This window comes from Pezoporus occidentalis, unplaced genomic scaffold (assembly GCF_034315485.1).
Source record: "Pezoporus occidentalis ecotype Australia unplaced genomic scaffold, CSIRO_AGI_Poc_V1 ctg19, whole genome shotgun sequence".
Lineage (NCBI taxonomy): Eukaryota > Metazoa > Chordata > Aves > Psittaciformes > Psittacidae > Pezoporus > Pezoporus occidentalis.
Window position 1 is genome coordinate 1,593,347 of NW_026913748.1, and position 24,981 is coordinate 1,618,327.

At 37.8% G+C, this 24,981-nt stretch overlaps 1 protein-coding gene across 3 annotated transcripts; it reads right to left on the reverse strand.

The window, feature by feature from the left end:
- Nucleotides 1-311: 311 nt before the first annotated feature.
- On the reverse strand, nucleotides 312-24,828 carry SPIC (Spi-C transcription factor). 3 transcript variants are annotated; one of them, XM_062616383.1, is made up of 6 exons: nucleotides 24,696-24,828; nucleotides 7,336-7,362; nucleotides 6,619-6,712; nucleotides 4,878-4,984; nucleotides 4,280-4,388; nucleotides 312-1,116 (listed from the first exon to the last, which is right to left on the reverse strand). In XM_062616383.1, exons 2-6 carry the CDS (start codon nucleotides 7,339-7,341, stop codon nucleotides 689-691), a joined length of 744 nt encoding a protein of 247 aa, XP_062472367.1. In that variant the 5' UTR covers nucleotides 7,342-7,362; nucleotides 24,696-24,828; the 3' UTR covers nucleotides 312-688. The 3 variants fall into 3 exon arrangements, with proteins under 3 accessions (XP_062472367.1, XP_062472366.1, XP_062472365.1); XM_062616382.1 differs by lacking the exon at nucleotides 24,696-24,828 and adding an exon at nucleotides 8,758-9,157; XM_062616381.1 differs by lacking the exons at nucleotides 7,336-7,362; nucleotides 24,696-24,828 and having other exon boundaries at nucleotides 6,619-6,724.
- Between the last annotated feature and the right edge of the window lie 153 nt (nucleotides 24,829-24,981).

Consider the following 24,981-nt stretch of genomic DNA (forward strand, 5'->3'; position numbering starts at 1 on the left):
ACAATCATTTACTAACGCTCTCATGGTATGGTCATTTTCCCAATGAATCCACTGCCAACAGTGAAGTGTGCACCTGGCATTTCTAATACCATATGTCAGGATCTGTGCTAGAATATGTTAATTTAAGTGACAAAGGATTAACAATTTGGCCAGCAGGTGCACCTTCATGTGGTCTCTATTTTTCAGTCAAGCATCCATTCAGAAGATGTCTCTTAAGAAAGAATATTAAGCAGACAGTAGCTTCATGCAGTTGGCAAATCTCTTCCCTTTCTAATCTGCATGCACCAAACTGACAGGGATTACCTGCAGTATTTGAATTTGGATTGGAAATGCTGGGGATATGCATAAAACTTCCTATGAGTGTTATCAGGATGGGATGTCTTTGATGTCCACTAACAAACAAAAGCCTTAATCCCAGATCTTGGATATACCAGCTTGAATCTGAAATAATTCCTCTGATTAATGCCATGGAGAATAGAACATGCCCTACCACTGCTGGTTTTCTTCAACATTCAGTGACCATTTCTTATTACCTTCAAAAGGAACAAAAATAAGCCAATATAATTTTAAAAAGCCTCCTCTTTTTGTGTTTGTATGATATCTTAAAGGAAAAGCTATGTACAGAGAAGAGTTCCGGTGCTGGAAAGCATTACTACCTAGCAAAGACCTGCTCATGTGAAAGATATGTCTAGCTGTTAGTATGCTGTAATGCATAGCCATTGTTATACACGTAATTACTGTAACTCATCCAGTCATCTGCACACTGATATTCTTGATTAGACTGAATGTATGGATGATAAACTGTTTCTTTTCCCAAGAAATAAGATGGAGTGAGTCTCTTTAAAACAACAGCACTGAACTGGTATGTCAGCTTCCTTCTAATTTTAACTATTTCACCTGTTCTTCCATAATTCCTCAGTGCTCTTGCCATTTTCTGATATGTCATGATCTTGCGGTTTCCCTTCCTTTCCCCCCAAAGCTCTGCAAGTTTCTCCTTGTTTTTGGAGACAAACTGGAAGATGCCATTGGGCTTATCCACCCACTGGATGCAGTTTGCCATAGCTGGATCGTACAGAGACTCATGGAGGTACTCGAACAGTCGAAGTTTTTTCCTACCTATTAAGAAATAAAGTACAAAAGTCAGAATAGGACTCATACTTGTTTCAAAAGATGAGCAGTTGTCTTCTTCCTGGAAAGGTTCTTATAGGCAAAGGCACAAGTAAACCTACCAGCCTGTCACAAATGAAAAGAAGCCACTTCTATGAGTCTTCAGACACATGTTGTGGAGATACATGGTCAAGGAACCCATACCAGGAAATTGCATCCTCAGAAAATGCAACAAAGAGGTTATGGAGAGCTAACCTGAATGGTTTTGAATAAATGTTTTCCCTTTGCTTAACTAAAACTCACAGATGTTGAAATGATTCAATTTTGCGAGATTTGTTTCAGGAATGTTTTGGGGCTGCAAGGTAGTCTCTGATATAAGAAAGGGCGAGTGGGTAAGCAAAAAGAGCAAGCTAGTTTTGAACCATAAACCTCACCTAGTCAATAAGGATGTATTTATTGAGGTACTTTCTGGTACCTTGCAGTTTTCTAAAAATGTGGAGAAGTGCCAACTTGCATTCCCATGCAAAATAAAGCAAGCTCTGTACTGCAGTATTTGTCAGTTAATTGTGTGCTTCTCCCAACAGGCTCAGCTCTCAAACTTAAGTTTACTAGTGAGGTTTATTTAGTTTCACTTAGGTCTTTCTCTGAACTACTTCCAGTTCCCTTCACAAAGCCAAGGGTGAACAAGAAGCTGCTGTAAGGAGGAAGAATTTAAGATTGTGAGACAAAGAGGAACATTTTGCAGAAAGGAGACTCTATGCAGAAGAATGGCTTCCACTTTAACCAAAGTGGAAACAAGCAGCTGCACCTAAAGTTCATAAAGTCTTGCCTTGCATGGCTATTTTAAACTAGGACTGAGGGAAAAGTGACAGTTGCTAAGGAACACTGAGGTCAAGCCAAGACATCTGCTAGGGATGACAGTAATTCTGCATCTGGTGGTAAGGAAAGAGGGGAGAAGTGACAGTCAGACTGGGAAGAAGAAGAGCCTGAAATCAGAGGTACTTTCCAAAAATTAATAAAGTTTCATTATCTAAATAAAAATTGGTGTGTGACTAGAAGTACACAATCTACTAGAAATACATGTAGCATTACCAAAAACTGGACACTACCCACTCTCACTAAGCACTTCTTAGTAACTAACCTCCTTAGGTCCCCTCCAAGCTGAATTATATTACAAGCCAATGAACGTACCATAGAATAAACAATTTTAGGGGAAAATGTGCAGATTGCTGCAAACTGGTCTCTGCTGGAAAATGATAGTATAGTCACGTCTGCAGCAACACCTGATTTCGTGCTTAGTTTAGCTGTCATTTCTGCCCAAGCTTTTATTTCTAGATACATCATCTCTAGCTCATGTCTTGGTTTGAGAGGGCTTATTTGCTCTTATGTGTTAATGCAGCTATGTTTCTGGAGTCCAGCTGTTACCTCCAAAGAGCTACACAATGTGGATGCACCAGTCTGAGCTGGGGTTAGTTCACAGATCTTTGTACAGCACCACATTGCATAAGCTAGTGGTGTTCATTACCAGGTACTAAACATGAGTCTAAGCTAGCAGGCTAGTGTCTGAAGGTTCCTTATGTGGTTGTGGGAGGCAGGCAGGTTCCTCTAGCAGGTGTTTCAGAGCATCTGCATTAGATTTCTGTGCTGAACTGTCCCAAAGAAATCTAATTCTCTGTGTATGTCTCATTCAGATGCATTTCTGGAGTACCTCTCTTGATTGTTTCCACCCACCGAGCTTTCATTCAGATCAGGGAATGGTCTTGATATACGTGAACTGGACTCCTTGCAGATGAAACCTGAAGCATATCTAAGCCACTGCAGATTTCAGAATGTGTGGACAGCATAGAGATTGCCCTAAATAAACCCTTGTGAAACACTTTGAACATAGACTTCAGGTCATTAGTGGTGATTATTTCATCTACAGATCTATTCCGAAAGGGCCACGCTATTTGCTAGTGTATGGGAAACCTCTCATGTCACAGTAAGAAGCCAAGAGGACTACATTTATTTAGGTATAGTGGAAACAGTCTCACAAATGAGTTTCTGGCAGAAATATCACTATGGACACAAAGAAACCCATAAGAGGACACAAAATACACCATTAAGTCAGTCATTCTGAAAATTCATCCAGTATGGCCTTCTGGTAAAGAAAATTGATAATAACATAAAAGAAATAGGAAATAGGAAATGAAGTAATAACTGAAGGTGAATTCAGATGCTGACATGTAAAATTCCCTAGTGCAACACTGCCTAATACCTATATAAACAACATTTCTGGATTGAAAGATGTTCATTTGCAGTGGTGAATTTCAAGTACTAGAAGTACAGAACTTAAAAGGAGTGGCTACTCTTCCCATCATCACACAAAATTTTTAGTAGTAGTAGTAGCTATTAAGCAACAGAAACCACAGTGTTCAGCATCAATGGGAACAGATGATACCAAAAACTGACACCATGTGGTTAAAGTTGAAAGAAGGGGATTTCAAAAAGCAGCAAACCCAGGAAGCTAGTAAAAGACTCCACGGTCAAAAGTCAGTACAAAAACTCAGAGTGGAAGCTATGGAAATCTCATCTAGCAAAGTCATAGAAAGATGCTGAGCCCCAAACAAAAAAGCAGATGAATTCAATAAACAAATATAGCATTGTAATGACAAATGTTACCCAACCTATTTGCAAAACAGATATCCACTCAAGTAAAGTCAACCAAAAGGAGCACAAAATAACTATAAAAATGCACACTGTAGGTGACAAAAGCTAAGATGCAATTTGAAAAGTAAACAAAGAAAGGCATAAAATTAGGTGAAAAATTATTCTTGTTTGTGAAAAACCTTCAAGAAAACCACTACTTGTTGAACCACATAATATAAAATAAGTTATTAAAGATGTTATTGATTTACTTCTCTGCATCAGAGTTCATTCCAGATGATTTGGAGTGAAAGACATTTCTCGTTTGTATTTCCATGTACTAAATGAGAGGACAGAACAAGACAATAACAGATTTATGAGATTTATCAGATTGGAATTGAACACTAGCAGTTGTATTCTAGCTAATATTAAATGTTAACCTATCTTTTCCTGTTAAATAAAAAAAAAAAAAAAGAAAGCATGATTTGACAAGAGATTTTTTTGAAGTAGCATAATGTACGTATCAAGATATGCTCTTTCTACACACCTTTCCCTGCTTTTGGCTGGCCAGCAGCAGCACGCATCACTTGGCTTTCTGAAGTATTCTGCAGCATATGGTAGACAGTCTCATCTGCATAAAAATCAGCTGCACTGTTCTTCAAGAATTAAGACAACAAAGAGTTACTAATAAGAAACATTCTCTGAGTAAAACAAAACTCATAGCTATTAATTGCCTGAAGCCTTCAAAATGCAACTTCTCATCACCTCACCAATGGAAGACTTTTCTCAGCCACAAAAGCATGTAGTGTACTGTACCAGTAACAAGCAGCACTAATTTATGTCCAGTGGGAAGGACTGCCCACCATCAGAGAATTTAAGAGGGAAAACAGAGTAAGTGCCTCACTCTGGACCTTCAACCCTTCTGCTGGGAGCAGAAGAGGAACAGTGGACTCTGATTACTAAGATTACTTCTAAAAAGTGACTATGTATGCTTTGCAATCATTTCCCAAGGCAATTTTATCTGAATCATGCCTGGCCTCACCAAAGTTCTCTTAGAACTAACATAATGATTTGTATTAGAAATCTCAAATGGGCAGCCAATTCTCCATTTATATCTGACTCTTATTAGTAACCATTTCACTTACAATCACATTTCTCCAGCTATACCCTTGCTCCTCTGGTGCTGCAGAGTAGCTGGGACTTGCTCGGAGGTGGTGGTGATGGTTGATCACAGTCAGGCAACTTTTACAACCTAAGAATTAGGAGGATGGGGTGAAAATTGAGTGAGTAAAAGGAAGAGAAAAAGGGGGGGGTGGGAAACAGGGGCAAATAATCTAACACGTTACTGGGTCTGTGAAAAAGCATTTATCTTATGGCTGCCTCCTAGAAAATAAAGTCTCCAGAGCCAAGATGTTCCCTAGCAGCAGGTTATCCAACAGAATCTGTACTGTTACTGATAATCACACCCTTGGGCTGGTTTTGTTTGCTTTCACAAAAAGCAATATTTCATAAGATAAAATCTCAGATAATTTATAGTGTCATGAAATAGTCTGGTTAATGGAAAAAGGAGGGCCAAACATAATGAATGAAACGGGAGAATTATAGACTACTGTAATATGTGTATTAGAAAGGAAAAGGGAATGTTACACAGTTCTGCAGGCCATTTGTACAATTCAAGTCAGAGTCTCCAGTTGTGAAGGAGCATCAGAGCATCTGCAGTGCCTGAAAGAATGACACAGGAGGAACCCAACATCTTAGGATGTTCAAAAGAAGCAGAACACCAGACTGAGGCACTTGGAATCAACTACGTACTGTGGGTGGTCAGAAGAAGATTAGGGAGGGTACATATATTGCAAGTGAAAACATGGGTGCAGCTGTGGGACATCCTAAACACACAGTTGCAAGTGTTTTTATACCTCTCTCCGTTGGCACACACAACAGATGCAGGCAAGAACATTGCAAATAATAATATATAGTGGGTCCTTCACCATGTGTAAATTACCAGTGCAGCTAAGCCAAAAATGTATTAAGAACAGCTGAAGACATGGCTCAATTGGTCTTATTTGCATTTCAGTGTGTAATAGATAATATGCAAACAAACCCTCGTGTGAAATGCATTCCACACAAAAGACAATAGATATTTTATTCTGGACTTAGATGGTTTGTGGCTTAGCTTCTGTTTTCATTTGCTTTTATTTCTATTTCTATTTACAATGCAATAACACCAAACACAGATTTAAAATTTTGTAACAATTTAATTGCCAAAATCTTGCCTCAACTGCAACAATTTATGCCTTGCTTGTGTTTGAAGTTCTGTAAAGTATAAAACTCTTGAAGTCAAGAAAAAACATTTTTTCTATTGATTATCCAGAGTAAAACTATCATTTCTGCATAAAAATATTTAAAATTTATATTTTAATGTTAAAAAAAAATTGTGAAACTAATTTCACCTGTTGGATTCTTGGTCTTTCTCCCCTTTCCCCCACTAGATTTCACTGTTATATGAGTTTATTCCCAGTATAACAGATGGGCATTTTTCAGTTACAACATTAATAATGGAAAATAGCTGATGCACTATGGTCATATATCCTCTGATTACAGGAAAAAAAAGAGCCCAATGCACCTCGGGGCTGAGGGGAAGGTAGAGAGGAACTATGCAACACTTTCCCTGTGCTGTGATATGGATGATGCACACCACACCGGTCAGTACTAATGGAGGGGTGGAAACTCTTCAGATATTCTTCCCCCTTTCCATCCTCCCAGCATATCCCTCTGTTGGCCATCAGTTCACCTCTGGGAAATTCTTCACCCTCCTATGTACTTCAAGATGTATTTTCTTGTAAAAATACAAAGCGGTAAATGAAATGGAATAATGGTCTTTTTTACCTGGTGAATACTGCATTTCTCTATCAGAATGCTGCTGCAGGACTTCTAGCACATCTTCAAAAGCCTGGCCCAGTACATCTTGATCAGGAAAACTCTGCAAGAACATTTTTCCGTCAGAAGTCTGAAAAGACCAGGCCAGTCCTTTCAACACTGTCAGTCAGAAAATCCCAAATAAATAAAGTGATTATATGGAATACACATCCTCCTGGAATATGTATTTTGCAGGCACTGAGGCATTACCATAATCATTTAATATTATGAGAAAGTTCTCACTCCTTTGAGAAGTCTCTTTGAGGTCAGTGGGACAACTCACATGGGTAACATCACTCACTCGTGCAAATGTTTCAAGGTTCATTTCCTTAATTTGCAGCAGAAGTTTACATAGGGTGTTACTGCTGTTGGTCTGTTTTATAGTATATAATTCAGAGGTATCTATCACTTGTGTAACATGATTTATGCAGCCAAAGTTGCCATTCAATAAAACTGACATGACAAAAATTATTATGCACAAGTTATGCAGTGGTTATGCAGATAAAATGCTATACTATGACAGTATAGGAAACCAAGTGTGGATTCTCAGAAAATTGTTTATCATAATTTTGGAACATCTTGTTCTAAACAGCTAACCCCCCCCCTCGAATCTGAGTTTGACTAAGTTTTCTATATCATGATTGAGGCACTCAATAATGAAAGAGAATAAAGGCATTACAGACTTACCATCATTTAGATATCAAAACTGGAATCCTGTTAAATAAACAATATTTAAAAAAATCTTACGTACCAAAATAAACAATCATTATTTTAGTAGAAATAAAAATTATATTAAACATTTGCATTATTTCCAATTATGAAATAAAATTATTTAATAACACAGATAAAAGCAATTTAGGATTAAAAAGTGGTATTTTAATGAAATTAAATACTTCCAAAATGTTTTTAATTCAGAATGTTTTTCATTACTAAAGTTTCCAGTTTCATTAATATTGTAACTTTTAGATTACAATCCACACCATTATAAACACATTTTTAAAGACATTACAAAGTGAAAATTTGTTACTGATGACATTCAACCCTAGTCAACACAACTAATAAATTCCCAAAGAAAATACTGACCTGAATTAAGCATGTTTGTCCCTTTGGTTTGCAGACACGGTTAAAACAAGCTTAGCTTTTTTTTCATAATGCAGATTAGCATATGATGGTTTATGAATATACATAAACTCTCAGGCTAATTGTGGGTTCCAGAAGCAGGGTTGATTATTTAACAAACAGTGAAAATAGACACATTCTCAGCCAGTTTAACATGGATACAGTATACAACATTACTCAGAAACTCATTCCTTAGTGTCCTTTTATTTATTATTTACAGATTAGAATAATCAAGTTTTGTTGCCTTACAGGTTTTTTCCTGTTCTCTTTTACATTATTGTCTCAAAATTCTAAATACAATAATCAGTATTTCACTAATTAAACACTTTATTATAATCTCTTGAAAATACTGCATATTTTGTCAGTGATTTCAGCAAATGCAAGATTGGTCTCTGTGTGATGTTTCAAAATACAAAGGAGGGACAAGATACATAAATATAAACGAGGAAGAATTTTATCCAAGAATAACTATGAATATTCTAACCTAGTAATTATGCCTCTGTTATATTGTCAAAATTCAGAATTTTTTTTGTAAATGTTGATAACCAATCATTTCAAAATGGTGAAATCTGGGTGATTCAGTAAACTGACCTCACTGTAGTAGATGGGATTCTTCTCTTCGACTTCAGTTCAGCAAATATTTGATAAATTGATTTAATTTTGTTGTAAAACTAGAATGGGCTACATTAATCCTTTAGCTGCAAAGGTGGACACAGATTCTTCTGGTATAGAGCCGCAGACATGTCCTTTGTAAAGATCCTCTCTTAGTTTCCTCCTAATTTTAAGTAATTAATTCTCCTTAAACTGCTTTTAACTCAACCTTCAAACTGATACTTGCTAACCTTGACAGAACATCTACAGTCAGTGTTGATGCCTTTCAAAGCCTAAAATATTCAAGTATTGGCAAAGTACTGTTGAATGGTTTCATACCAAAAAAAAAAAGCAAAAGTCACAACTTTAGCAAGTTTGAAAAAAAGTCTGGACACTTACCTAGAATTTCAGCTCCACACACAAGACAAGAATATGTCTGGTTTTGTAAATAAATGAAAGACTGAGTTCCCATAGCAATGGGTTGGCAAAGGGGCTGCATTAAATAGCTGATTTTAGGGAAGTGTTTTGGCTAGGGAATTTTTTGAGAGTAAAGGTATAGTAAACTGCTAGCACGGCCCTTTGTTCTGCACCAAATAAAGGCTGATTTAAACTGATATAAAATAAATAGTTTAACTGTTGTCCACAACATGCAGATTCTAAGCACTGGGAGAGATTCCTTTTGGCTATGGCACATCCTAACAAATCTCTCATGGGTATGTTATGCCTAAGGCAAAAACCCTACATCCCTCATCTGTCCCATGTAGACCGTAGTGGACTTTGAGGTTTTATGTGAACCTGCTTAGATCAGTGTAAGAAGTGGACAAAACTAGATCTCAAAATAGAGTTGAGGGAATTTCAGAACTCTCTTTCAAAGCTCATGTTTGTAACCTACGTCCAGCTTTAAAGCATTAATTAAAGCATTTAGTACAGTTTCAGACAAGAGCAATTGCTGATTTGCCACATATTTCTTGAGAAGCTACAAGCCATGATGTTGCATCCTACAGGATGAGAACTCTGCAGTTCAAAACTTCTGACTGTTGACATAATGTATCCTGTACCATAGCTCTTTGCAGCCAAGTCTTTCAGAGGCACTTTTTACAAAATTTCCTCAGCATTTGCCATGAAACTGGTGTAAAATAGTAATTATCTCTTATAAGATTTATCTAAATTCCCTCAACCAAGAACTATAGTCAAGAACTAGCCTGGCTATGAATGCTAAGTGGAAGCAATCTGAAGCAAATCATAGAATTGTAAAATCAACTAGGTTGGAAAAGACCTTTAAGATCATCAAGTCCAAAAATGTTAGCATTGAACAATTCTGCTGGCTTCAGATGCAAGCTGCCTTTCTTTTTTATTTTTGTTAGTGAAATACATTAATAAATGTTTGTTTTTTTTTAATTACAAGTTCCATTTTGTAGCACTTCTCTAATGTGACTTGGGCTTATATAGGAAAATTAACTGGCGACTGTGCTCTTAAAACATCAAATTGACCCAGCACTGGATTTCAGTCCAAAATACAATGATACAGTTAACTTCCTTTCCACACACAGTTAACTTTACTTTGCTTCAAGGAAAAACATAGATTTAAGGGTTCAGTTCTTTCCTGAAGTAAGGTGTATATTGGATTTCAAATTATGAATGAGTTTCAAGATCCCTCCTGGGTTCCTTCCCAGTAAATGATGTCTTAATAGGCTCTTGGATGATGCTACCTGACCTGCCTACTTCTACATGTCTACCTAAAGCTGGACAGTTACTATTCTGGCCTCCTGTGCTCTCCACTCATCCTGGTCATGAAACTGCAGGGTGGCTCTTGTGGAGGAGATCAGGGCTGTCCTGCTCTGGTCACAGCCAATTCCAGCTGGCAATGGACCCACCATGTCCCAAAGCAGAGCCCATTAGCCACGTGAGTGGTGACTGTGAAAATACACTGAGGAAAGAGCAGAAAATGCCAAAGGGGAGGAGACAAACCTGGGAGGGAACATCAGAGGGGACAAAGAGGGAACAAAGCAAAAAGGAGAGAAACATGGGAATGAGGAAACAACACAGTCAGATGTGTTGGAGGTGCTCCATGACTGAGCAGGCACACCCCAAAAGGGACTGTAGCCCACAGACAGACCACGCTGGAACAGAGAAAACAAGTAAGAAGGAAGCAACAGTGGAAGAAAAGGGTGAGAAGCAAGGAGAAGCAGAGAGAGACCACTACATCCTGACCTCAACCCTCTGTGCCACTCATTGTTTCATCAAAGGGACTAAGTGTAACCTGTGGAGATAACAAGAGGCGAGGAGGTGTGTCTGGAGTGCAACTGAGCCTGGGAAAGGGGAAGGAAAGTTGTTTTAATGTTTGTCTTCTTTGCTTCCCAATACCCAAATCAGCAATGAAATATATTATGGCAATAAGTCAAATTCCCAGAGTATGCAAGCAGCTGTGTACCTGTGTGGTGCTGGCAGAGGCCAACACGCCCCAGTAGTAAAAGAGGGTGAAGGTCGAGAAATTAAAGCTAATGCTTTTAACATCATTAAAAAAAATCAATCTTCCTAACTCAAATTGCTCAATCAGAACATCCTCTTTTCATGCAACAGGCTACACCATATGCAGGTCAACAAAAGGTTTTTTTAAGAGGAGATGGGAATGTGCCGTATGTAGGACAAACACACAGCAAAACAAAAAAAAAGAGCAAAACCAGCTGTCTCATAGGGTAGTTTTAACTTCTGTAACCCATTTGTACATTGCATTTCTGGCCCATAAAAAGCTCAGAGCAGGGGCTTAGGCTACCTTTCTGTGAAGCCTGTAAGTGTTCAGAAGTGACGGAGTAAGGTACAGCTCAGGCCTGAGTGTCAGCTAACACTACTGCTCACTCCTCAATGAGTCACAGTACAGTCAAGGCATGTTGGTCTCTACCAAGAAACGTTATTACAGAAGAAAGCCTGCTTTGATTTTGGCATTGGATGAGAAGATGGATTCCAGATACAAGCCTGAGAAAGAGAACTTAGTAATCACATTTTAATGTCTAAAAAAATTGATGTGCCTGGTATCAAAATTAACTGGTATCAGTTAGAAAACACATCAGGCTCTTCTCCTTCCTCCATGTTTTAAAAATAAACTTCCAACAACAGAATGATTGTTTAATTTTCAGAACTTTCTTTCATCCTTTTTTGGCAATCAAAGCTAGTTCATAGTAATGGTACAGAAAAAGCATTTTCACCTCTTTGAATAAAAAAAGAACTAAATAATCAAGTACAGCACTTGTTGAAGGGCTTGAGAAAGCATAAATAGTCCTGCATGAGGCATTGCTCAAATGCAGAGTGAAAACCAGCCTCTCCTCTCTTAAATGAATGTAAAACTTGAAAAGGCAAGTTTTCTCACCAGGCATTTGTAGATTCCTCAGACTTTTTTGAATGTCAGGCAATTTGTAACTGCCCAAATAGCACAGAGAGATCACACAATTGAAGGTATTTCATAGAAAAAAATAACCAAAACAAACAACCGGTTGTAAAAATGATTCTGTCACAGGGAGTCACACGCCCATACACAAAAGATTGCCTACCAGCTCAACAATCTCCAGAAACTGCTGAATGTGACAGCCACAGAGAGCTTCTGTGCTTACATATTTGTTCCGGCCCTTGGCAGACCCTTTGATACCCCTCTTCTGGCCATGCAGCAATGTAATAATCTTTGTCATGAATCTTCATGGGTGTAATTCACAATAATTACATAGCCACAGATGCTGTCTCCCTGAAAATGGAAGAATTGAGAGATCACATGCCTGTGCTCACCTCCTGAGTCTAACCATGTTGACAGCGAACTTTCAGATCTCTGACATTGTGCTGCTTCTGGTCTGCTCCATTCAACATTCAGAAGAAACTTGGAAGTTTCTTGCAGCAGCGATGCAGCATTTTCTCTGCACAGGAGGAACATGGATCAACACACAGAGAGCTTCCTTACTTGCAGAGTGCAGTGTTAATCCAGGCTCGACTATTTCACAGTGAATCAGTCTGAAATCTTAACTTCAAATCAGTGAGCTCAGAAAATGCCTGAATGCACATTCCCAGCCCCTGAATACAATGAAAACTCTCCTTAAAAACTAACAAACAAAACCAAAACAGAACAGAACACCAATCACAATAAGGAAATAAATTCTGCTTAATACCAACCTAAATACTATTGTTTACTATGATTTTGGTCAGCTAATTTAGTGTAGAATACATACAGAGAAAGAAAAAAAAGAAACCTCAAAACAAAACAAAAACAAAACCAACCAACCAAACAAACAAAACCACAAAAACAAAAACAAACCTGAAAGGGAACATAAAAACCAAAACCACAGTTACGGCATCCTATCACAAAAGCAAATGAAACTGGGTCTCATTATTCCATTTTTGTTGGGAGACTTTAGTATATGCATTTCAACAAACATCATAATTTGTTCAAATACCAAAAGATGTGGCTGTATCATAAGTCCAAACTCTTCACTTGCCTTACAAATCATTCTACAGATGGCAAACTTTCTGCAATGCAAAATACAATTGTTTATTGTAACTGGTGGAGTTACAGTATCGGTTCCTTAGCTGGTGGAAATTGATATAGAGCCACCAAAGCCAAACGATCATTGCTGATTTGTACAAACAGAGGTTCTGGCTCATAGTTGATACTAGCCTTACTTTCAGTACAGTAAGGGGAAACTTGCTGCGCCAGCACTAATGCTGCACATTCCTCTCTGACTTCCTGATTTGTTTTAATTCTTTGGCTGTCTTATACAGCCTTACATTACATTGGTGGCATTTTTTTCATTTTAATCCTTGCAAGGCTCTTTAAAGTTACTTGAAGGGCAACATTCTTTTAGAAGAGCATTGTCCAACTGTTATCTCCAAATACATGTTATGTACGAAGCTTTTTTCAGTTCTTAAGGAAGAAAAAAGATACTGAAAATGTTTTATGAATTGAATTTTAAGCCTAAAATGAAAGATTATCTCAATCCAACTGTTTTGCCTACCTTTGGTTTCATACCTTTGCATATCATACCTTTGCATATCAATTGGGGATTCCCATCTCAGAGTCATGTTTTTAATTTTGATATTGCTTTAAATATTTTGCTTTTAAAACACTTTAATCCCTTTAGAGTTAACAATTTTGTGGACTTTAAAGGTGAAAGAAAAAATGTCTTGCTATTTCTTAAGAAGATACTCTGCTTTTAGACTATTCCAGAATTACATACGATTATCTTAATATAAAAGATATAAACAAAACCACTGATATGTTTGAATTTTAATGTCTTTTTGCTTTAATAACTTATGATCCAACCTTAAAAGATGTGTTTGCATGGCTAGTTTTGCATCTGTAACACATTTTACTAAGAACCATTGAATAATTACTATCATAAACTCAGGTATTTGGATAAATCATTGCAGAGATTAGGCTTAAACATGTAATTAACTCTTCTGGGGCCTAAAAAGGGAAGCGCAGCATGAAGGCTGAAGTTGCGTAAGTGGGCAGATCAGCTCTTCAATGGAAAACCCACATCTAAAGCCCCCAGTTTACAACTTGATCCAATATATTGGTCCAGTTGTCCGTGTCAGCAGCACTTCTCAGGAAGCTTCTTCTTTGGCTCCGTATAACCAAAGGAAGTGACTTTCTGCTGGGAAACCCCATGAAGATAGAAAACCAGAAACCACAATAGAAGCACGAGGAACTAATAACAGAAAGTGCATGGGGGGGGGGGGGGGGGAGAAAAAAACAAAAGAAAAAACCCCAAAGGCCAACAACAAAAAAACCCAAACAAACTACTAACTAAATGAAGATTTTAAAATGAAATATAAAATAATGATTTTGATTACTATACAGGAATAATCAATACTCCCTTAAATATTAGGATACTTCAGTGGAAAACTATCAGAGCAAGACAGAAATAATAATACTAATTTCATAAAAATATCACTAGATAAAGGAAAGACTGTCATTAGGAAGCAAGCCTGATAAAGTGCGAAAATTGAAGTATTTTATTGAAAGAGAAAGCATATATAGAGAACACAGTATTTTAAGAACTTGTAATAGTGAAACTGGAGAAACTAAATCTAATAATTTTCCAAGCAACCTACTGCTAATTTCAAGTCTCAGTCAGCTTTAAAGGACCTCCACCAAGGTTTTGGATACACTGATGATACTTATCACAAACCAGATATAATTGGGGAAAATAAAAGCCCAGAGATATTAGGAAAAAGGAAAATAAAGTCTTAGAAACTGTAGCAGATGAAAAAGAAAGAAGAACAAAAGCACCAAACAATAATTAAAATACCTGTAGCAGATTTAGAAGAAAACAGTATAAATGTAGCGTAATCTAAACATTTTAAAGACATACACCAGGTTCAGGCAGCCTATGTAAGCGTCTCTTGAAGGACCACATCTGTAGTTGCTGGACAAGAGGAAAACCAAACATCTATTATTAAGCAGACCTTAAATTATCCTTAAATCCCCTCTAAACTACAAGCAATGGAAAAATATGCCTGCAACAAAAAGCAGTGGAAGAAAACGCCAAGGCCCACCTGGGACTCCTAACTTTGTTGTGTTAGAGAATAGAAATAATGAATGCACTATTAAGGAAAACACCAACATACACTATAAGAATACAACACTCTTTTATCATCATTAGAATACAAGCTGACCTTTACCTTCAATGAAATTCATCACTCTATAAGGATACTACTATAAGGCACATGAAGTGCATGTATTTATAGAATCATAGAGTCATAGAATAGTTAGGGTTGGAAAGAACCTTCAGGTCATCTAGTCTGAAGCCCCCTGCCATGGGCAGGGACACCTCACACTAAACCATGTCATCCAAGGCTCTATCCAATCTAGCCTTGAACACTGCCAGGGATGGAGCATTCACAGCTTCCCTGGGCAACCCATTCCAGTGCCTCACCACCCTCATGGTAAAGAACTTCCTCCTTGTATCCAATCTAAACTTCCCCTGTTTAAGTTTGAACCCATTACCCCTTGTCCTATCACTACAGTCCCCAATGAAGAGTCCCTCCCCAGCATCCTTATAGGCCCCCTTCAGATACTGCAATGCTGCTATGAGGTCTCCACACAGCCTTCTCTTCTGCAGGCTGAACAGCCCCAACTTTCTCATTTAAAACTTCAAAATAGGCAGAAATAGTACCAAACACTAAAAAAAAAAAAAAATCCATTTAAAATGAGAGGAAAACTTTTTTAATACAAATACGAGTTTTCTGCACCACCTGTCATGAAGAATGTGCAATTTCTTCAGAAGACCAAGAACTAGAAACGCAAACACCATTCGGCATTAACCACATGAAAACTGAAAAAAGAAATCAGTTTGGGCTCTCAGTGGAGAAATTGAATATTCCATGCAAATTTTCCTCCAGCTATTTCTGCTGCAGGTACTTTTGACTTAAATAATTACAAGTTACAACCATTATAGGCTGGCCCAAATTCCACAATGTGCAATAGGAAGGCCAACTGCCCTTCCCAGGCAGACACATTGCAAAGGGAATATGTTCCTATTTTTCCTTTCAGGCAAAATGTGGGATCACATTTCAACATCATTCCCCAGTCATTACCATACTACATGATTGTCTCCACAAAGTTAAGAAAACATTAAGCGTGCAACCACCAAAAGCATAGCAGTTTGAGCCTCTGACAAAACACCCATTTTCAGGGACAGACATCTCCAATAATTCCCACCAGGAAGCTGGACAGATATTTCCTACACAGAGATAAGATGGAAAAAGTAGAGTAGTGAAGACTTAAAAGCAGGTAATCTGAAAAGAAGAAAGCCCTGTGTTTGGAAAGAAGAAAGTAATAAATGGTTGTGAGAGGTAATTGCTTAACCTAGTTCAGGTGGAAACAGGAAAACATCCCTGACCTTACAGTTAAATGCTCTGAATAAAAGTAGTTAAAAACCAAACCTATTTAAAGCCATTCTTGGTGTTACAATTGCCATATTACAAAAAGAAAACGCAAAACCAAAACCCAAGCACATTCTGTCTTTCTTGAAGGTGTAGAACGAGGTCAGATTTCTGCCAGAATTCTAGATAAAAGAAATGCAGGAACTGCAAAGTGGTAAAGGAAATTTTTAAAAATATAATTCTTCTCATTACTATACCCTGAAGGTGACTAAAGCACAGATGTCCAAATAATGGGGTTTTGTGTTTTGATGAGGCAAATAGCTATGTGGGCATAAAGTGCTATGACTAGCAAATAAATGCTTCCTATATTATCAGAGAAGTGCTGAAGAAGCACTTAGGCTACGGGGATTTTTACAAACTAGTGTCAAAGAAATCCTGTATCTTGATGGCAGTGTAGGAGGCATGTCAGTAAAATGATTTCCCCGCTTGGAATCTTTTCTAAAATAAAATTTTCTGAAGCTGAGTAGTTCATAGATTTAAATTTCAAAGGAAACTGGTTTGCAATGGCTGCTCTTTGGCCACATTTTTTTTTTCTTTGAGGTAAAAAAAAGGTAAAACCTAACAACTAACTACTCTGTGGGCTGTTTTTTTTTTTTTTCCTACATTCCATTCACTAGAAAAGTGAAATAGAATAGGAAAACTTACCAGTTAAAATGATAAATTAGGAATGTGTTTGTGGCCATGCTGCTGTTCCCACTTCCTCTCATTAGCCACAGAAACCCACAGAATCATATAGACACATTAAAATCTAATTCCTTTAAGAAAGACCTACAGCACAAGAAGGCTATATGTCTGTGTTTTGTATTATCATGGAATTCAAAGAAGAAGCATAGTAAGAGGTAATGTTTTGTATTATTGTTGTCCAAAAAGGTGTCAAATACCTTACAGAAACAAATATAAACAGAATTCCAGAGAAGGCAGCTTGCAAGTTACATCAAGGGAAAGTGAGAAACATTCCACACCAATCGTCAAATCAAATATTATTTTTCACCTGTGTCTGCCGTATTTATCTCATTTTAAGTCAACCTCTTAACATTACCTATCCAAAAAATACATTGGAGGCTTGAACAGCTTTTAGATGCAGGGAATGTAGAGCCTACTCAGTTAAATTAATCACAGAAACATTATATATTTCATACACACAGCCTATAGAGAGCAAACTTTACTCCATCCCATGTCTGAGAGTTATAACAGCCTGGGGGTTGACCCGTAATTCTTGCCTGCTCTCAAGGTTGATTCAAAACATATTTTGAGAAAGGTCCATAAATGCAAATAATGACAAAAACAACTGAATAGATGTTATGTTTTTATGGCACTGTGTGCCTCACATTGAACATTTGTTCAACAGTGTTAGCTGAAATGCATGGCAAGTAGTACTGCTTTGACCTTAAAAAACATATTCTCTATGACTGCTTAATTATGCTATTGATCAGATACAGAAAATATCACAATTGCAGTATTGTTTGTGTTGGGGACATGTACTTTTTTTCTGTTCCATAAAAACTCATCTGAATTTAGATAACACTGCAAGTACTGCAATGCTTCACCCATGTTCAATGAATTTTATACTTCAGCACCTGAAGATGGAGGACCCTAGGCAGGGAAATATGCTGTGTTCCTTCCCAGCTTCTTCCCAAGGACATTGTGCATTGTACTCTTCCTCTAGCATATGCTGTGAACAAGTACTGCAGGAGCAAATCAGGGCTTGTGCTGTAACTGAAGCTTTGTACCAGGATATGGTTGGGTACTAGCAGTGTGAGAACTTTCTTTTCCCAACTTTTTCTTCTACTGCCAGATGAACTTTGTGGGACAAATAGCTGCTCACTGGAATACAGACACAAGAAGGTTTGAATCTGGGAGGAAGCAGTACCGGCAACTGCCCAGGACTCCAAGAGAGGTGTAAGAAGGAAACTGTCATTGGTGATTAGAAGAGCAGAAGATGCTGCGAAGACAGACTGAAAGGTGAAAGGCATCAGAGATGGAAGGTGGTTGCAGACACTGGCTCTGAACTCCAGTGTGTTCAGTGGCGTGGTAGGGAGAGGTTTCAGGAAGAGATTTGACTGGGATTTCATAAGACAGGATTGAAACCTATTTGGCAAGAAGATAAGAGAAAGTCTAAGATTCATAAGAGGACCTGGACTAATTTTGTGGGACCTGGCTGAAAAGAGTAGGATTAGGGATGAGAAGTTTGGGCCAACATGTCTTGGATTAAGGGGGCCAAGAAGAGTGGAAGCCAAACATAGTGGAGAGGGAAGACTGGCTTTTGAAAGATAAGGGAAGGAGGGGCCAAGCCTGAGGAATGGAGGGGGAAGGACTAATGTCCTCTTTCCACTCCCAAACTCCCAATACTACAACGGAACCCAAGATTTTACCTGGACTCTTAATGCTTTCCTGCTGCAGCAAACACCTGTGAAATTCTTTGGTGAAGCGGGAAGACAGCAACCTGTTCTTGCCATTGGCAGCACAGTTAACAAAAATGGTGGAGATGAAAGTGGCAGACTGAAGGGACTTTTTTATGCAAGGCTTTTTTCCAAATGTTATTTTTGTTAACTGAAGACTCTGAAAGCAGGGCATAGCAAAGGCTCTTTCGGGAGAAGGAAGTACCCCAAAGACTGAAAATACCAAATCAAAGCATAATCATCTCACTTCCCTCCTCCCTGAGCATATATTTAAACATTTTCCTCTGAAGACCCCACTTCTTTCTGTGCCTTCAATAAATCTTGCTCTAATGCTGAACTGGGACTGTTCAGAAAATGAGACTGTCATTTGCAGAAACCCTGCTGCATCTGCTGCAGAAGTTATAAATTGTCTAGTGAATAAGGAACAGAGAAGATGCTCTCACATTAAAGCAGCTGAATGCTACCCTGGAGAAGTGGGTTCTGACCCTGTCTCTACCACAGAGTTCCCAAATGATGCTAGGCAAGTCCCTCTGAACAAAGTTTCACAGGTGGTCGTGTACTTAATGTTCCTCATTTTTGGGATTTTTGACTTGAGACCCCAGTATCAGATTTGCAGAAATGCTGAGCAGTACCAGCTGCAAGCGTAGTCACTGAGAACTGGCCTGAGCCCACAAACTACCTAGAAGTGTTGAACTCTCTGAAACTTAAGATTTTAGGTATCTTATATCGAATACACAAAATTAGTGGGTATTCTCTAATTTAACCTCTTTGTGACTTCATGTGTAAAGCAGAAATAATACAATTGTCTTCATATCACAATGCACTTATGAATTTAAAAGTCTGTGTTTGTATAGCATACATATGCTGTAATGAGGAAAGCACAAAAAGTCTATAAGGAGGTTAGCAATACTCTCCTGAAAGCAACAACTGACTGTGTAGTAAATAAGGTTTGGAGATGCAATCAGTGTTGAAATCCCACTGGCTAATTAGTCACTAAAAGAGCTCTATCCCATACATGCACTGAATGAAGGAAAGATCTTGTAGCAATAACAGCTGGTGAACGTGTCAAAATAGCACGATAACAACATACACAGAGAAGGCGAATTAAAGTCATACCAGTCAACTTCATTTTGCCATGTTGTAACTAACTTTTCACTGCTCTATTGTTAATCTTAATATCCTTTTAAAGGAGTTTCCACTGTCTGCATGGACAGGAGGGCTGCTGTGTTTTTAACTTTCTTACTTTAGAATATAGTCTCATCTTCCTTTTTTAAAAAAAATTAGACTTCTAAGGGGACTTCTTGATCCTTACCAGAAGGTGCTTTTAACAGCAATAACAGATTTTCTTCCAAATTGTTTTGAATACTTTTGACTCATATAGAGGTATTCTTACAAAACAACATCAGCAAAACCACAACTAGCTAAAAATGCCTTGCCCTCAATTCTCACATTCTCAGTGTTCATCTCTATTTCAAAAATGACCAAAATAACAAAATCTCAGATTGATTACGGGCACAAAGCACATACAACATAGTGCAGAAAGCTGTGGGAAGGAGAATCTCTGCGAGTGTTTACAGTCAGAGATGACAAACACACTGGTAATGCTCCATTTGTAATAGTTTCTCGGCTGAACTTGTAAATAAATTTCCAAGCAATGTCAGCCTCAGCAGCACCAGTGAGGAATTTAGATTACTAAACGGCTTCCATCTTCGTACAGACTCCAGCTAGTTCTGAGGTGCAGTTAGAGCTTGAGACTGCCTGTGGCTAAGAAGCCAGAGCTTTGGCACATCTCCTCATTTCATGGTTTCATTAATTTTATAGCCTTCCATGGCCTTCTAACCATATGACATGAAGATCTTTACATGTGTAATGCAAAAACATACATTTATATACAGATGAGGAAAGAGAGACATCAGGTCTTTTTTTTAATAAGCAAAATTAAAAGCAGAAAAAGAATATGGATATATTTTCCTCTGTGCATCATTTCAAAGTAATCAGATTGTCTCTTATTCAGTACTATTTGGCTACAGTTAAATATTACGCATCAGTGATAACAAATCTCACAAGTGGCCTTTTAGAGTTCTTTCTTTGCTATTTCAGAGTACAATGACTGATGAAAAAACATCTGCTTGTGAAAATGACATAGACCAGTAATAACTTGGGAACTGAAAGGTACTAAATGGAAGAAAAATAAGCCAAAACAAAAAAATAGTTATCAGCTTTAATTGAAATCATCTGTGTCATGAGTATGGAATACCATGAGAATGCTTGGCAACAATTGTAAATTTACTTTTAGAAGACTTGTATGACTCAGCATAAAGTTTATTACAAATAAATTCCTCCTTTTTTAATGGAACTTGAAACTGGCTAACATATATTAGCACCATCTCACGGGACAAAAGCAGTATTTCTACATCCTACATTTCAGCAGACATACTAGCTTCATTTTAAGACTCTTTTAAAGAAGAATTAAATGGAAGTATTACACAAAAAATACATTAAATTTATTATTATACAGAAATCGCTCTCATGTGGCAAGAGGGAGTACAGGGCTAAAAGCAGTTCAGCTAGTAAACATGCTTGTTCCGTGTCACTGCAGAACATTTCCCTTGCACAGATCAACTACAGATAATCCAGATTAGCCAGCCTATTTTGCTAACTGGAATGGGTACCTAGGTGAAAATTCTCTGTTGTGGGTCATCTGACAAAAGAACCTAAGATGCAGGAGACTTCTCTGGAACGATGCTTCTTTCTGCACCAGCGGTAAACTGTATTATAGAGCATATTGTGTTTAGTCCCACTGGAAGTACTTTTCTGCAGAATGCCCTTTACCTGATTTATATCTCTGAATATGTTCAGACATATAATATAAAATATATATTTTGCTGCTTCATTTCCAGTTAAATAATATATGCTTAAATATTATGTATAACTTTGGTCTCCCTTTACCAAGAATTTATTTTAGTTGGGATTCTAGACAGCTGTTTACCATAGCATGAGTATGCTAGTTATAACCCTTAGTATACTACTGCAAGAAGATTTTGAAGCACTGAATGTTGCTTGGTTTTGGTAAGATCCTTTATTCCTGTTTACCCACTGTTACCATAAGTAGCTGCTATTGATCTCCGAATCATTTTGCTGTGACATTTGCATGAACAATTGTGAATTTAGCTGATGAACCTACTGAGAAGTAAATGAACTCACAGAAGAAAAAGTCACAAGAACACTTTAGAGAGTTTTCACTGAAACTAAGAAGTTTCAATGAAAAGTGGGGCCTAGCAGCTGGAAAAGTTTCTGATTTCTGGCAAAGACATTTTTAAGTTTTTTTTTTATATTTGCTTGGGATGTTTTCCATATGCAGTTTACTGCTGTCTTCAAAGGCTTTGGGCAAAATGCCTGAGAAACATGGGAACTCCTTTTGACATCTATTGCTCTCTGCTGCAGTGATGATGATCATACTTTTTCTTGGTGCGTTCAGAGGCTACAGGTCCTAAATTTGTTGAAAAGGGCTCAGTGGCTCAAAGGTCTCAGAGTATCTGTTAATTATGCTGTGGGCTTTTCTGAATTGGATACGTAAAAAATTAGTTGCTCATGATTGTGAGTAACTAGTGTTAATGATCTATTTGATCCCTTCTGTCCTGTGTTCCAAATTGGTTTGATGTTATAAAAATACCAATAATCTAACCATAAAACAGCAAGGGTTTTTAAACTACTATGTGCAAACATAGAGTTTTCATTCATAAGTACTGCATGTTGTCATAAACATATCTGTTCATACAGCTGGTGGAGACTGAGCAGAGGTAATTCCTTATCAAAGTAATTCTGTATTTTGTCTAACACAGGGTGAAACACCATATGATGAGGCCAATTTCTGTATTGTTGCTAACTGCAGTACGAAATGAATTGCGACATAGGGTTTAGGAACTGTTCTGTTTTCTGTCAAATAACATTTTTGTAATCATAAGAAACTCTGGAAAAATACTGAACTTTCAAAAGAACCTTTTCAACTGTTGGAACTGCTAATTTAAATACATGCATGTTAAGTAAATCTTTGGGATACAAAGATAAGTTTTTTGGTGGCAAGTCATAACTTCAAGAAAATAGAATTGCCATTCACTAGGAGGGAGGTCAGGGAGGTCACTCCCATCAGAAAGTGGAATGTTTAAATGAGGAATTAACAGGCATATTCAAATTCAGTATAGTAGGACAGTAGACAATGCAGACAGTGGATAATGTGGTGATAAAGGCAGGCAAAACTGCTGTGAGACAACAAAAGGCTTCTAGACTTTGGCCCTCTCTGCGTGTTTCAATAACCTTTTGTTTTGTTTTTGTTGGTTCACATGCTTTCCCCCTCCACCTTGTACAAGTTTCACCATGAATTTCTGTTCTAAATGAAGAGAAACAGGAACATAAAAACTTATCCGGAATCAACAGATTTGGGGTTTTTCCCCCTATCATAATGGTGACACCTTCCTTTTCCTTTAAAGGAGTGGCTTTGTTGGCTAAGTTATTTTCACTAGTATTAAAATGGTCATGGCAAGACATTTGGACAAAACTGTGCAGATTCACTTGTTAAGGGCAATCTGCATAGCTATAGCTGGCCTATAAGGTGCCATTCACACAGCTTCTCCATGGGTGATCAAAATACTGCTGCTCAGGATATGGCTCATTTACTGCTTATTTGAATATGTACTAATATTAAATATATTAATAGTAATATTAAGAGAGTCATTAACCCTGTTAAGAAGTTCTGGAAGAGAATTCTGTTTCAATAGCTCAGTTCTAACACAAGTTTTAGGGCAGTATCTACATGTGAGCTGACAGGGGTATGCATTGCCCTTCTAGCAAGAGGTAAACCTCTTGAAATATTGGATTAGGGAAAGAGCCATAAGGAATGAGACCTGAGGCCTCAAAAGTAATGGAAAGATTCCCTCCCACATTAGTTCAGGATCAGACCTCGGAAAACAGTGCATGACACAGTCCTTACAAGAACAAAGTGGGAGAGACATGCGATCCATAGAGGAAAGAGGAGTCTAGAGGAGAGGTTCTTAGGAGGTTTCTGAATATGAAGGAAGCTAGTGTAGACAGTGGATCTGTGAATACCTTTTTAAGGGTATGAAAGAGAGAAGAACAAAAGTCTATGGCTCACACCATAAACAGACCTTTACACTGCACCAAGTAACTAAAACTTCAACAGATATAACTAGAGGTGTGCCAATGACAAATAACAGCATCAATAACTATACTATGAATCTGCAGCCCCAAGTTATTTTTACTTTAGAAGCAAGGCCACTTGAAACATGTTTATGCAACAAAGAAAACTGTACACAACACAAATCCTTGTTCATACTACAGGCTGGTCTATTCTTATCAGATAGAAAGTTTGTCCTACATCCTGTCCAGACTATACTGTTGATATCTGAAAATAAGCCCAGTCCCAACGCAACAGTAGAAAATGAGGATTGATCCTGCTCTTTGCAGAGGCTGCAGGAGCTCTGGGACAGCCAACAGCCCCACAGTCTGGTGCTACTCATGTACTGCACCAGAATCGAATTTCCAGTTTCTTGCTTTCAAGTTATGGGTGCATGTGTTATCTGTTGGCTGGTTGATTTTCAGGTTAAGTGTGCCACTGGAAAACTCTTGGGATTGTAGCTGTAAGATTGATATGTTGTCAACTAGCCCAGATTTCAGACAGTGAAGAAATTAGAAATTAGAGTAGTACCAGAAATAAGACATAGCAAATACAAGCCATTACAGACATACATTTAAAAAAATATATTAGTCTGTTGAATGACACTTAAAACTTCAAAAGTAGAGCTTTCATAGCATAACACATCAGATGTTAGCAAAGGTCACTCACTGAAACTGAAGTACCTGAAGTCCCACAATTATTAAAAATCCATGCCCTCTGAGTTCAGCAGCTGCTCAGAAACAATAGGAACTGCCTAAAGGGAGCATAGCCCATATGTAATTATGCTACAATGGCATTTAAGAAAACAGTTCCAGCCTTACCTTTAGAGTATTTGAGAGGTGAAGAGGAGCCACTTGCCTTAGGTGCCCTTGAGGTCTAATGTAACCCTTCTTACATGGGAGGCACTTAATTTTACAAACAAAACCTGACTTTTCCATTCACAGATTCTTCTGAAGAAGGACAACGTACAATTTTGCTTATATATAATTCATAGGTGGGGAAGTTCTATCAAATCAAAGAGGTACCTTTTTTCTTCCTGAGGAACATGCCACAAAACAAACTACAGGAAACTTGTGTGATAAGGAGTAAGGTATGATTTACTTCAGC

Coding starts and splice junctions, on each gene's coding strand:
- SPIC (XM_062616381.1), bottom strand. CDS start 6,724: ATGTTCTTGCAGAGTTTTCCTGATCAAGATGTACTGGGCCAGGCTTTT. Junction 4,985..6,618: donor AGAAATGCAGTATTCACCAG/GTAAAAAAGACC, acceptor CCTAATTCTTAG/GTTGTAAAAGTTGCCTGACT. Junction 4,389..4,877: donor ATAGCTGGAGAAATGTGATT/GTAAGTGAAATG, acceptor TAATTCTTGAAG/AACAGTGCAGCTGATTTTTA.